Here is a 13,686-nt window from a genome sequence, read left to right on the forward strand (position 1 = left end):
CTAGTGGAGTTTACAGGGAATTCTCCATTAGTGATGCTACAGATCCCCCATAGCCTGGAGGGCCTCCCCCGGGGTGTTGGTCACCCCCCACCTTTTGATTATGTGCAGATATTGCTCAGGAGCAGACTGAGTGACTCATTCATTTGTGCTAGATGTTAGAGACAGCATTTGCACAAACCTGAAGGAACAGACTAGGAATTTTAGTTGTCCAGAAGGGAGGTGGAGCCATCAGAAGACAGAGAGATGGTGTCTGGGGCTTGCTGGTAGCAGCTGGCTGTGATCCTGAGTGCCCTCACGCCCCTAGATGTTACCCAGGATGCAGCTTTTGCAGCTTTAGGACTCCCCCCTTCCAGTGGAAACATCTGACTTTTGTGTACACTTCCTTCCATTTCCCCAAGATGGCTTTTTAGTCAGAATACAATGTCTGCCACAAAGTTCAAGTTCTGAATGTTCAATAACTTACAGAGTAAGTACATAACCCTTGAAGGCAATGGGTATTAAATGCACCCCTTCTCTCTCAGCTCACTGAACTGCTGGATATATTCCCCTTGCAGCTTACATCTGGGTGAGTGCAGTACTGCAAGTCTGCAATTATTACAGCTCCGCTGGCTCAACCTTTTAGCAAGGGAGCTGCTCAGAACACAGTGTTGCTTCTACTAGAAATAAGATTAGAATTTTCCTTTTCTTGCCAAGTAGTTTTTCAATAATAATAATAAAAAGCTTATAAACCAGAATAAAATAATAAGGTATTTTAATTAGGAAAGGGTGTACTAGTAAAGATAAAATCCCCATGCTACTACACATCTCTAGAATTTAGTCCATACTGTCTCTTACGAGTTTGGTGATGCTCTGTGTATGTGTTTCAACTCTATTTTTCAATCAGCACTAAAAATTAAATTCCCAAATGAAGGAAACAGATTTGCTTGAGATACTTTTTGGAAGTAATTAAAATGGACATGCTGGGCCTTTATGACTTTCATATCTAGGTAACAAGTATCAACACGGCTCTGGCTGAGCAGTCAAATTTTTACAGGTTTAGAAACAAATCTGGTTCATTACTTAAGTCACCTCAGCTCTCCATTTTAACTCTTCAAGTAGGTGAGTGACCAGGAAGGCAGTAATTTTCCCAAGTTCAGTAATGACTTACATTCAGAAGCATTCTACTGAGCTTGATTCTGCTTACTGCTTTCACTAGCTTGCTTGTCTTTTAAGCTTTAAAAATAAGATACCTGCTCATTCTGCTTCTCCAAGACTTCTAAATGCTCAAGCTGAACTTTTTTCAATTGATCCATTTCCTTTGACTGCTTCATTGCCAGCTGAAAATAATGAGGGGAAATGTAGCACATTATTAACAAGCAAAATAAAAACTTACTTGAAACATATGCATATATATAGTCTTGCCCCATTTGCATGGCACAGAACAGGAGGCCTATTCTATCACTAAATCTTAGAATAGTTACTAATATGTTAACATATTTCTATTATACATATTACATATAAAATGTATATTACATAACAGTAGAAAATACACACCAATTAACAGTAATTTTGTTAATTTAAAACAGCTTCCTTTTACACAGAGATTAGATCTTTTACACTAAAAGTATGTGTAAGGACAAACATCTCTTTGTTTTCTAGAGCTGGATTCTCAACACAGGGAAATTAAAATGAATATCCAGAAATAGTGCCCGGTGACTTTGTCAAGGTTATAGTTACCCTTTTCCTCTCTTCCAGGAACTTTTTTGTGTTGCTGCTGTTTAGTTCTCTCACTCGCCTGAAAAAATGCAAACGTTGTGCATGAAGACTCATTGGAAAAACAGAAACCCAAAAGCAGTGGTAGAAGGAATCACAAATTCAAGGTATAATCTGGTATCTGATTATCTATACTATGTGGGACTAATGGCAAATTGTATACTCCTCCATCTATGCACCTTTACAATTAAAGGCTTCTAAGTATATCAATAATATGATTGAAGACCTTAAAAAAAAGACAACTATTGTGAATAAAGTTTGCTTTTCCTTTACTCAGGAGTGGTGGACTGAGCTTTAAAAAATGTTTAATTTGCTTGTATATCCCTTACTGCACTCAATTTATTTTGTTTTATAAAAAGTGCTGTCTCTTAACAGTGCTAATGAAATACATCCTATGATTGTAAATAAAGTTACAACTTACCAATGCTTACCAAAACAGTTATTTAAGCAAAAAGATAAGTATATAATTAATATTTCCATAAAATACCTAACTGCTAAGTGTCTCTTCCTAAGATTTCCATCATAAAATATCCCAAAAATAGTTCAAAAAGCTGGAAAAAAAAGTGGATCTGACAGACTGCAAAACCTGAAAATCAGAACTGCATTCAGCCTGCTTTCAATCCTGGGAACAGACTTATTGAAGAGGCATGAGTGGAGGTCTTAACATTAACTAAGCATACAGTTTCTGAGGGCTCTGGCAGCTCATCTTCCAGATATGATCCAGGAGTCTGTAACACTCAAGGGACTTAGTTCAGGATGAACAAGTTCAAGTCTTTTGACTAAAATTGCCCAGTGCAAGGGACAGAATGTAGAAGAGGAAAGAATGAGCCAGATGGCAAACCCAAAGTGAAGGGGAAACCCAGAAGGCTCATGAGACATCAGCATGTAGGCTCTGTGTTTATCTATTTGGGAACTTCTGGGATAAATAGAAGCAGCTTAAAATAGCTATAATGCAGCTCAGTCCTCAAAAAAAAAAAAAAAAAAAAAAAGATTAAAAAAAGCCTCTGTAGCTGTACTGGCACGTGTCTCTCTTGATTCTCAAGTCAATTAAGGCTGTCATCTCAAAATGTGCTGTGCATAACCCACTTACACAAGGGCAGCAGTGACTTCAGTTTGCCAAGCCTGGATGCTGGCCAGGTCTCCAATGCCAGCACGTTAACAAGGGAGAGGGCTGCAGTTCAGCTCAGGGGTGGAGAAGCAACATGTGTGCTGTTGTGCAGTATGTCTGCTTCTTCACCCAGATCTCCATCACCCTCTCTGCTGATTATCATAATTTTTACCACTCCTTCCTTTTGTTCCACTTCTCTGTGTTATCAATAGATGAGGACAAAAGCCTTTTGCTGGCACCACCTTCTGTGTTTTCAGTGATGCTGCCTATCCAGTTAGTCTAACTCCAACTAGAACCAAGCCTCAGACTCCATTTCAGGACAAATCCACTAAAAAAAGCAGCATCAAAACCATATAATGCACTTCAAGTACAGTCATTACAACCCTTACAGATGTGTTTCAATATAATAGTGTGCTTAGATCTACACCTGTCAGTCACAGCTGATGAGCATAAAGAATTTTTGTATTTCCCTGATTAGGGAATTACTTTTATGAAATTACTGAATACAAGAAAAGCAACATTTTTTCCTAAAATAGTAATCTAAAAGTATATTAAGCTCAATCATTATACTTTGTTTCCATAGATAAAAGCATGGTTTTAATAGAATTAATACTTGAGTTCAGCAGTCCATCTTTAATAGCATTCTTCCCCTCTCAAGAAGGGAGATCATAGAATCATACAGTGGTTTGGCTTGGAAGGGACCTTAAAAATCATCAAGATCCAGCCCCCCTTCATGGGCAGGGTCACCTCCCACTGGACCAGGTTGCACAAGGCCAACCTGGCCTTAAACACCTCCAGAAAGGGTGCATCAATGACCTCCCTAGGCAACCCATTCCATTATCTTACTACCCTCATGGTGAAGAATTTCTGATACTCACCTCTCTCTTTCAGCTTTATTTTTGATAGACTTGTCTTGGCTTATGGCTTTGCTGTTCTCCATAGATATTTTAGCCTGGTTGGCACGCATTTCCTTGCTTTCCCTAGGCAAAACCAAACAAAGTCATTAATGCCTAAGTCCTATTGTTGTTGAGGTTGGCTTCTTGATATTACTTTGGTAATTTTGTCCTTGTGGTTAATTTTGTTGTTGGAGCATTAAGGAAGAAGAAAGAACAAACCATATGAAAATTGCCCCCCTTTGGGTAGACTGTATACAGTTTGAGCAAGCATTCAGAATTCTCTATTTGTTCCAGACAATATATCTGAAAGATCAGTTTTAAGCATTTTTACACATTGAATCTTATAAAAGGGTACAAAATAACCCTTTTCTCTCTAGTATATATGAGTTGCCCAAGTGTGAGCTACTATCAGCCATTAAAAAAATCCAACTTGTCTTTTAAGAACTGCCTAAAAAGTTTACAAATCCTGCACTCAGAATGTAAATGCAATATGAGTGGCAAGAATATTTCCTAGTTGTGGTATGAGATGATAAACTTCTACTTTGGGCCACAATCAGCCTTGTGTTTAGTTTCTCCTGCCCCACGAACCTTTCATCAGCCTTTTTTGTGACACAAGATAACTTCAACAGGAGGGTGGCAATCACCTTCCAGGGGTAATGTCCTGAGAGCTGGGGTTTGACTATGGAGGTGGAAAACCTCTTCATTTATTTGAGACAATATAGAAAAGCAGAGAATAAGTAAATAAATATCCTATTGTTTTAGAAAGAAAAAGAAATTAAGTTTCTTTGTTGGGAGCAATGTCACAAATGTTGACTTACAGCAATGGCTTATGAACTGTGAGTGAGCAGGAGGTTTTTTTGTCACTCTGGGTAAGCCAGACAAGCTCCTAAAAGGCTGTCCCCAAAGGCTACCTCTTGCTTTCTGCCTGCTTAGCATTCCAGCACTTGCTGCTCCTGATCTTAAGTGCTTATTTAAACAGGAATTATAAATGGAAATGAGGCAGCAAATAACAATTTGCCAAGTCCCCAACAGGGTATAAGCATCTAAAACTTACCTGTCACAAACCAAGGCATCTTAAGTAGAGTGCTAACCAATTATTGTACTTATTAACCCAAAATTCTAAGTATTTTATATGCACAGAAGAGGAGGGGCGTGGCACAGGACAGCATAGTCAAATTAATGAAATGTAACTTAAATCTTTTTTAGTTTTCTTTCATGTCTAACAGACATTAATCATTAAACACCATGAGGAAACATTTTCCAAAGTTAAAAAATTTTAATAAAGAAACACAGTGTTTTGGTTTTTTTTCTTTTCCAAGAGTTCACAAGGTGAAGCATTTGCTGAATACAGATTTAAATCCATGGCATCACAGGAAAAATTAGACTGGGTTCTAGAAAATATTGTGTCGGGAGTCCATTTAATTCCAACAGTCCTTCCTCCAAATAAAATCTTTTCTTTTTTATACTGAATTTGAAGTCATTTTCAAGCACACTACCTTAAGAGCAGTACTGAAATAATTTATTTTTATTACTGTGCTCAGGGATATGAAAAAAGTTACGTGTAGATGTTCAAATTGATTTTGCCTATTTGCATCAGACACAATTTCAGAGGGAAAGAAGTTAAGAGGATTAGAGGACTACTGTGCATCACTGATTATTTCAAAATGAGGCTTTGGTCAAGGATATGGCTGCCTCTATACACAACTGTTTCTCCAGTCTGCAAAATATAATTTAGCTCTGAGTTGCTTTCTTGGGTCTTTTTGGGTGTGTTGGATTTTCACTCTTTCCACGTATTATTCACAGAAGAAATGAAAAAACCTTATGATCCTTTTAAAATCTCAAAAAAGCCCTTATAGGGACCACTCCTCATTTCTGAAACAGCACCTCTCAAAGATGGAGCCAAAGTTCTACTGTTCTAGGGCCTGGCATGGGGCTTCACGTTGAGTCTTGAACTCAGCTCGTGCTGCCCCAGCAGTGCTCCACTGCCATCAGAGAAATCACTTCTGCTCACCAGGGGTGGTGACACCTGTAGCCAGAATTGACTGGAAGAAGTAGATAAGCCAGGGTGGTAAAGAAAAAAAGGATTGTGAAAAACATAGCACACGAAGGGCAAGATTTCACTGGTGAAATCTTACTGCATCAAACTGACTGCAACTCTAAAAGGCATGTTTGTATAAATTCCAAAGGGATACTATAAGCATGTAAGGTTATCCCTGGAATTTATACATATGTTTAGATGACATTAAAGTGCATTAATATATTGTTTCATGTCACCAGTGTAATTTGAATGCCTAGAAAACTTTCCTATTAAAAAACCAGCACCCTCAGAATTCAGTAAGCTTCAAATTTTTAGTAGTATCTGCTGTCTTCTGCTCTGCTTTTAAATGAGCTCAATGCACAAACTGTAATTGCTTTTTGTACTGCACATGGAGGGAAAGTACTCTAGAACAGATAATGACATCATCTGAGATTCCTGATCTTTCTTACTAGGACTGTGTCCTCTGCTGTGACAGCAAACTCATTACCTCTGCTCACAGAGAGGGAAGCCACAAGAACTGTGTGCTGAGAGTGTGATCCACCTCCCACGCTGCTCTCAGATGCAGAATTTTTTTCCTATAGTTACCCAAGTTGTCTCCTGGTTATTACATACCCCTATAAAAGCATACATTTTCCCACATAATTCCCAAATTATATTCTATAAAAAAGTTTACAAATTATTACGTCAAAGTCTCTTTGGGGCATTATTATTCACATTTCAGTGTTCTAGATTCCAAATTCATCTGAAATGTTCATAGATTCGGATACAATCTTAATTACTTTTTTTAAATATTGTTTTTTTAAATAGGATAGTCTACACATTTAGGGGTTACACACAAAATCCCTGATAAGCAGAAATACATTAATTGCAATGAATAAAGCAGAAGGAAATTTGAAGATGGCTCCTCCTGGCACCACTGAGAACATAGAATCATAGAATCATCAGTATTCAGTATATCAGATAGAATCATCTCAGTATTTATCAGGATGCAGATTTTGAGGTCTGGTTCTTACTCTCAGTGATGTGATTTCCCGGGGCTGATGCAGCCAGGTACAATTTAGAGATACAGTACCAAAGACTGCACCTTCCTCTGGCTAGTATCTTTTGAATGATGCATTTGTATTACAATTTAAGAATTTTGGACTTCATTTTTGAATGGGTATGTATTGCAGGACAGCTTGAAAAGATGGGTTAAGACAGATTAACATAAAGATGAGCTCACTAAAAGCCTTTTGCCGGGACAATTCTCTGCTGGATGGAAAGCTTGCAGGTCCCAGCATGTGTTCTCTCTGATGCAAAGATAAGCTGTTTTCTCACTCAGGAATTTAAAAATAATTTCAATTCCTTCTTCAAATGTAACTTATTTATTCATTTCCCCCCACGCTTCTTATGCTGAAGAAAATGACATATGAATAAATATCAACATATATGTATGTATGTACATTTTGTATTCATATGCTTTTAGGCTGTTTGCATAAGAGATAATAGCACACAAACAATTCCTCTGCTTACTGCCATTTTTAACACTGTGGATACAATGTGTATTTAATTTTTCTTATTTCAAATGGTCAGGATGGTTAATTACAAACAAGATAGTAGTGTCTTGCAACATCTTCTGAATTCTCAGTAATTATGACAGAAGATACAAAGATTACAAAAATAATACACCAGTCTAATGTAGCTTATCCTGCTACCCATTGTTTTTATGATCTTCCATGGATTTTTCTTATAAACACCAATGCTATCCACCCACACATCCCTAATTGCCAGCAACGCTAGAGAATATTTCTGGATTTGATACTTCAAGTTTCCAGCTTGTGAAGTTCATGGGTGAAGTCTAAGCATTCACAGTTGATGGAAACTACCACTGCTCATTGTATCTGTTGCTTTTAGTGAGTTCAGATACTCTAACCCAGCTAAGTAATCCATTCCTGCACCTATCTCAACCTTGTATGATGTCTTTTACTTCCACCAGACAGCCCAGTATCTTTGGCAGCACCACAGGAACTTTTAAACACAAAAACCCAAAACATTATACAGAAGACACAAACCAAGCCCTCATTATCAGGCAGCATTGCCTTGCTCACCTGTCATGTGAAAATTTTAGCTGCTGGGTTTGCTGTTCATGAGCATTAATCAGCAGTTTCTTCAGTAGTTCACACTGTTGGTTCAAGTGTAAATCACGGATTTCTTGCTCTTCAGCACTGTGTGTATTTATCATCTCAGACCACTCTTTAGTGTGCTGTGCCACAATCTCTTTGACCTGTGGAGAAGGAACAGCAGCTTTGCTAAATATTCTCAGATAGATTAGGAGATCAACTGCTACTGCTGCTGAAGATGATATAGAGTCAAGAATAAAAAATTATAAAGAATGTAGCTAAACTGTGAAAAAAAAAAGAAGTTAAACAAATGAAGTTGCTTTACAGATTAACAAAGCCACTGAGAATACTACTGTGTATTATAAAATCATATGTAAACTAAACCCTACTATTAGGACTCTATTACCTAAAGTGCTCTGAATAAATTATCTACATTTATGCTCTTTACTATACTACTTCTATTTTAAAACCTTCTCTGACACAGAGTTCATAATAAAATGATTTTACATTTTTGGTTGCCAAGAAAATAAAAAAAAAAGGTACTGAGATTAACACTGGAAAAAAAAACAGCAAGCAGAATTTCACTGAGGGCTTAAATACAGCCTTTGATTTTGTGGAGACAGTTTTACTAATGCACTCAGTTTACAGAGAAATTCTGTATTTAATACAACTTGAATATGAAGATGGGTTACAGATCTTTGTTTCATATTCATTAACTTAGATGGGAATTTGACAAGTATTCTTCTCTTGCTTATCTCACAAGACTCACAAGGATAATGAGATTAAGTTTTGGAAAGTTCCCAAAAAACAATATGAAGAAGTCTAAACCACTGGATTTATTATTATAATAATACATTGCACTCAATGATTTAGAAAAGAAGCTAGTAGAAGGATATATTTTATCATCTTTAATAATTATCTTTGTACATTTTGACAAGCTATCCTACTTTTCCATTAATGGTATACAATATATGCCTCACAATAAACCTGTTTTCAGGTAGTCATTTCAGCTGCTACTATGGTAACTAATAGCATCTGTGTCATCTTCTATGAAAACTGAACCTTATTCTTCAAACAAAAAATTGCCATCATATTCCTCAGAAAGTCAGAGGCCTCAGGCCAGTACTTTAAGTGTGGGACCACTTGTGGGCTCTGCATGATGCAGAACAGACTCTCCTGCACACACTGATGATGGTGAAAAAAGAGGGGACCTTAATGGCCCCAGTCTCCCTTCTAGTCCTGTTGCATAATAGTCAGATTCCTGATGAAGAAAGAGACAGTCATTTTGTAACAGATCAGGATGACTACCACACTACCTGAAAGTCAGACTTGCATTTAACTATAAATACTGGTCCCATATCAAGACAGATAGGACTGGGGGCAGAAGCAGCTGACAGAGAGCTACCTGGAGTCTTCTGCAGTTGTCAGAAAAAAACCCAACAATAAACCAAAAGCATTTTGAGACAGGAGACTGGTATGAGTGATGGAATCCTAATTTATCAGGGGGATTAAGCGTGAGTGTAAAAATGAGCCATGCTTATTTTCGTGAACATGGGTAAAAATACTACTAAGCCAGAACCTATCAACTATGAAGTGATAAAGACACTGAAGGATGCTAGTGGGAGTAGTATCTTTAATTAGATGTTCATAAGGCAGTACTACCTTTAGAGTCAGCAAAACATGAGAATTAAATTTTAAAATGGGTGAAAATAAATGTGCAGATGTTGGTAAGGAAGACACTCTTACTTTTCAGATGGAGTTTTTACAAGGCTGAGGGGCAGACACTCTAGCTCACCTCTGGCACCCACCTAAGGCACTTAAGTTAGGGCCAAGTTTAGTCTAAGCTGCTTGTATCATTTATGAGAAAAGGTGAGCTGTTTCAAAGCAGGATTTGTCACACCTAAACACTGTCTGGAGATTCCAGTCATATCTACAGAGTTTCAAGGAAAAACTAGAGACTTCAGCTAGATTGCATGAAACTCCTCTCAATAGCAACCTCATCTGTCTTTTCAAACCCCAGGGAGGCCTAGAGTGGACTTCAAGGAAGATAAAACCAAGTAATGGCTGAAGTTGTAAGTAAAACCCATTCCTTATTTATTTTCAATGCAGAATTTCCAGATGTAGTCAGCTCTATCCACAAGTCGGATAAATAAATGGTACAGGTAGCTCCAAAGTCCTGAGTAACTGGGAGTAATTGGGACCACATACTCAGAAGACTTCTGTGGTCACAATATTACAAAGTATTAATATTTTAAAAAGATAAGTGCCATTATGTGAACCAGGAAGCATATAAAGTTGTAATGACTTAATAAAACAGCAAAACAAAGTGAGTGTATAGCGGAAGCCACGGTCAAACAAGTATTTTGTGACATTAAGACTATTTACAAAGCCCAAATAAATGCAGGAAAACAAAGACTCAGGGGCATATTGCAAATTAATTATATGAGCATTGCCTTTAATTGCTTAATATTATACACTACAGAGGAACACAGAGGCAGGAATCCTGTAGCTCCAGTACACTGATAGCAAATAATCATAGAACCACAGATTATCTAGAGTTGGAAGAGACCAATAGGGATCATTGAGTCCAACTCCCAAAGAAACTTGCAAGAAGACTTAAGTATGGCAGTACTTTAAGTACTTAATCTGAGAAGTTAGGAAGGAAGAATCATTAAAAAAACCTGCCTATGTTGATGGACAGATGTGCTAATGGTGTGCTACTGATTCCAAAATCAGCATGCAGTTTAAGAAGCAGGCACAGCACCTCATAAAACAAGTTTTTCTCTAGGAGTGAAAGACAAAGGGAATATTTCTTTTCTTAAATATCCTGCAAGCTAGAAGTCTTGTTTCAGGTGGAGCAAGATACAGCCTTACAAGAACAATATAAGGGATTTGCCAAACACCAGTTACAAGATTTGAAATACCCAGTTTGACTCATATTCAAACAGCCTTAGAACTCAAGACCATTAAATCATCTGAAATGCAATTTTGCTGCAGATCTGTGATACGCTACTAAGCTCAGATGTAGTAAATTCAGTCTACATCCCTGCTTTTCTCCCATTTATTAACATCACAGTTAAAAAAACCCATTTCATTTGCACTGGGCTGTGCTCTTGTCCTGCTTTCCATTATTAAGATAGCATTGCTTATCCAAAAGGACAGGAAAAACAACTATTAGCTACTTTCTCTCTTTCCTATTCTAGAGCTTGTATTTGTAATCCTGTCCTTTCATCTGTTCTTACATTGGACCTAGGAGATTAATTAAAATCCTGATAAGGAAGTTTTTTTCACAGAGTATATACACAAGGTGTTTGATTAGTCACTAACTTCAAGCAGGAATAATCTTTGAAGTAATTTTTCCTTTTTTCCTTTTCATCCTCTGCCTGCTTGATGTTGGAACCTACTTTTCTAATGCAGGGGAGTAATTTGCACTTGCTAGGTTAATTGTGTGTGAAGTCCACGTTGGGATATTCATATCTAATTTAAATATTTTAGGCCAAACTTGGGGTGGATGTTTCCTCGTGACAGGAAGATTTCTGTAAGTGAGAAGTCTCTTTGGTGCTACAGGTATACATGCACATCACGACACCAAGCTGCACTGGAGGAAGTGAGCTGTAATTAAACCTGAATTATGGTACAAACTGATGTCAAAATTAGCAGGCCAAATGCTAAGAAATACTGAACAACTGTTAATTAATCGAACTCCCACTGTATCAGTGTAACGTGTTCAGCATCTCAGAATTTAATCTAATTTAATTGAACCTACCTTTGTCTAGGAGAAAGTTAATTTCCCTACAGTCTTGAGAACTGCTTTTTCAACCTGTTGCTTGCAAACTTTTGAATGATCTCCAGGAATAATTCAAGGGCTCACAGATGGCAAATGAAACAAAAGAAGCCTGTGAGAATACTAAAATCTTGACAAGTCTGATGGAAGTACAGTGAGCAAGACACTGAAAATCACTGACCTAGAGAAAACCAATCTTGTTAAGAAACACAGGACCTTCCCCAAATAACAAATAATAAAATAATAAGAAGAAAAGATGAAGATTACTTTATCCTAGTTCAAAGATGTGGCTGCTTTTGTTTATATTGTCTAGAATTCCCTGACTCCCTTCAGAGGTTATCAACTTTTACAGTAACTCTCCTGTACTGTGGTCAGTGTCCAGTACTTCTCTCCATTCAATATCATTTTGCACATGGGTGTGTCTTCTAATGTACCACCCACCCACTAGTTTGGATACCTTTCAGAAACTTGAAAGCATATCAACAGATGTTAGATAAAACTTTCAAAGGAAATATGTAGTTAGAGATCGTAGCAGTGGTATGGAAGTATAGAGGAAGAAGCTCTAAGCAGCAAAATTTGATCCATGGACCACAGCTTGAGAACAGTTTTTTCACATGTATTGAAGCTGAGTTTCAGAGCACTGTTATTCTCCAGAACCTTAGAGAACACAATGGAAATAAGCACTGGAGAGGAAAAAAAAGAACAAAACTGGAAATAAGAAGGCACTTGGTTCAAGAGCAGCTCGGATTCTTCCTTCCTTAAGGGACAGACTAGCAAATATTGTCCATGGTGACAATGAGGGAAAATACACAAGAAACTTCTTTATGTATATATTTTGAGAAAAAAATTAGCATCCCAATATCATATAGAATTTGTTCACCTCTTTGTTTAGCTTGAAGTGACAAAAATGACCAGTTTAGTTTCATGAGGCATGAATGTGGCACTTTCTTCAATAACTCTAAAAGGGCAGGAAATTGATGTTGCTTTCAAAATTTTTTTTAAGAAACACTTTTAGACACTCGATTACTCTCATTCTTTTCAACATGTTATTATTACTGGAAATCATTCATATGCTTCCAAAAAAATTAACTGCCACTTGGGTCTCAAAATCTTTCAGATGTTGCATGTGTTAAAATTGGCTGTTTTCTTACCTTAGATTTGTGATCTGATGTCAGTGTCTGAATTTTAATTTCCGTTTCTTTCTTCAATTCAAGACAATTACTTCCTCTAAAAAAAAAAAAAATTAAAAAGTAAAATTGCAAATCTGTGCCACAAGTTAAACATCTTCCCTTTCTGTCAGCCCTTAGTAATTAAAATGTTAATTAAAGTTGAAGTGCTGTGGCGTATTGGAATGAAATTATTTCTTCTGGCAATTTATTCACAACTTACAAAATATTGTTGGATTAATGATCATTCAATTCAACCACCACACAATTAATTCTAGATTGGCCCTGCAATTATTCTGTTGCTGAGGATGTGTCAAGCATCTCCATTTATGGTACTTGTTTCCTTTTTCAGGCTTAAAATACCTTGCCAAAAGAAACCAGCTTCTGCCTGAAAACTTACAGGCATATTCATTGCCTTGCCACGATTTTATCCTCTGTTCCAAAGGTAAGCTTTGCTATTTCTTGTTAGTTTGAGGCAGAATAAAACCAGTCATTTCAGTAACTGCCTCACAGGGCAATTTGGGCATAATAAATTTAAACACCTATTGAAAGTCTAAGTGTTCCCAGCAAGAAAGGAGAAGTAAATGGGTTGCAAATGGGACACCATTGTCCTTGCAGATGATGCCAACCCACATGGATAAATCCAAGCCATCACAGACCTTATATGGAGCTGGAAAGCAATGAATCTTGAAGACAACCTTCACTCCTCAATAAGCTGAATTCTACAAGGCCTTTGTGTTGAATGGGGTTGAATGGAAGTTGCAAGTTTGTTTAATGCAAAAGGAATGTATGATCCTAAGGAATGGGCTGAGAAAATGTCTGTAGAGGACATACTGAAGCTCC

The 13,686-nt window shown here is 37.2% G+C and overlaps 1 protein-coding gene across 5 annotated transcripts in view; it reads right to left on the reverse strand.

Moving 5' to 3' along the window:
- The window catches only part of PLCB4 (phospholipase C beta 4), a 196,408-nt gene that overhangs the window by 5,617 nt on the left and 177,105 nt on the right, over window positions 1-13,686 (reverse strand). For all 5 annotated transcript variants that reach the window (XM_071740292.1, XM_071740295.1, XM_071740293.1 and 2 more), the window contains 5 exons: window positions 12,829-12,904; window positions 7,882-8,057; window positions 3,739-3,840; window positions 1,717-1,774; window positions 1,230-1,316 (listed from right to left, as the gene is read on the reverse strand). In XM_071740292.1, coding sequence (XP_071596393.1) covers window positions 1,230-1,316; window positions 1,717-1,774; window positions 3,739-3,840; window positions 7,882-8,057; window positions 12,829-12,904 — 499 coding nt within the window. The remainder of the gene's footprint in view (window positions 1-1,229; window positions 1,317-1,716; window positions 1,775-3,738; window positions 3,841-7,881; window positions 8,058-12,828; window positions 12,905-13,686) is intronic.

The sequence above is a fragment of the Heliangelus exortis genome, chromosome 3 (genome assembly GCF_036169615.1).
Source record: "Heliangelus exortis chromosome 3, bHelExo1.hap1, whole genome shotgun sequence".
Classification (NCBI taxonomy): domain Eukaryota; kingdom Metazoa; phylum Chordata; class Aves; order Apodiformes; family Trochilidae; genus Heliangelus; species Heliangelus exortis.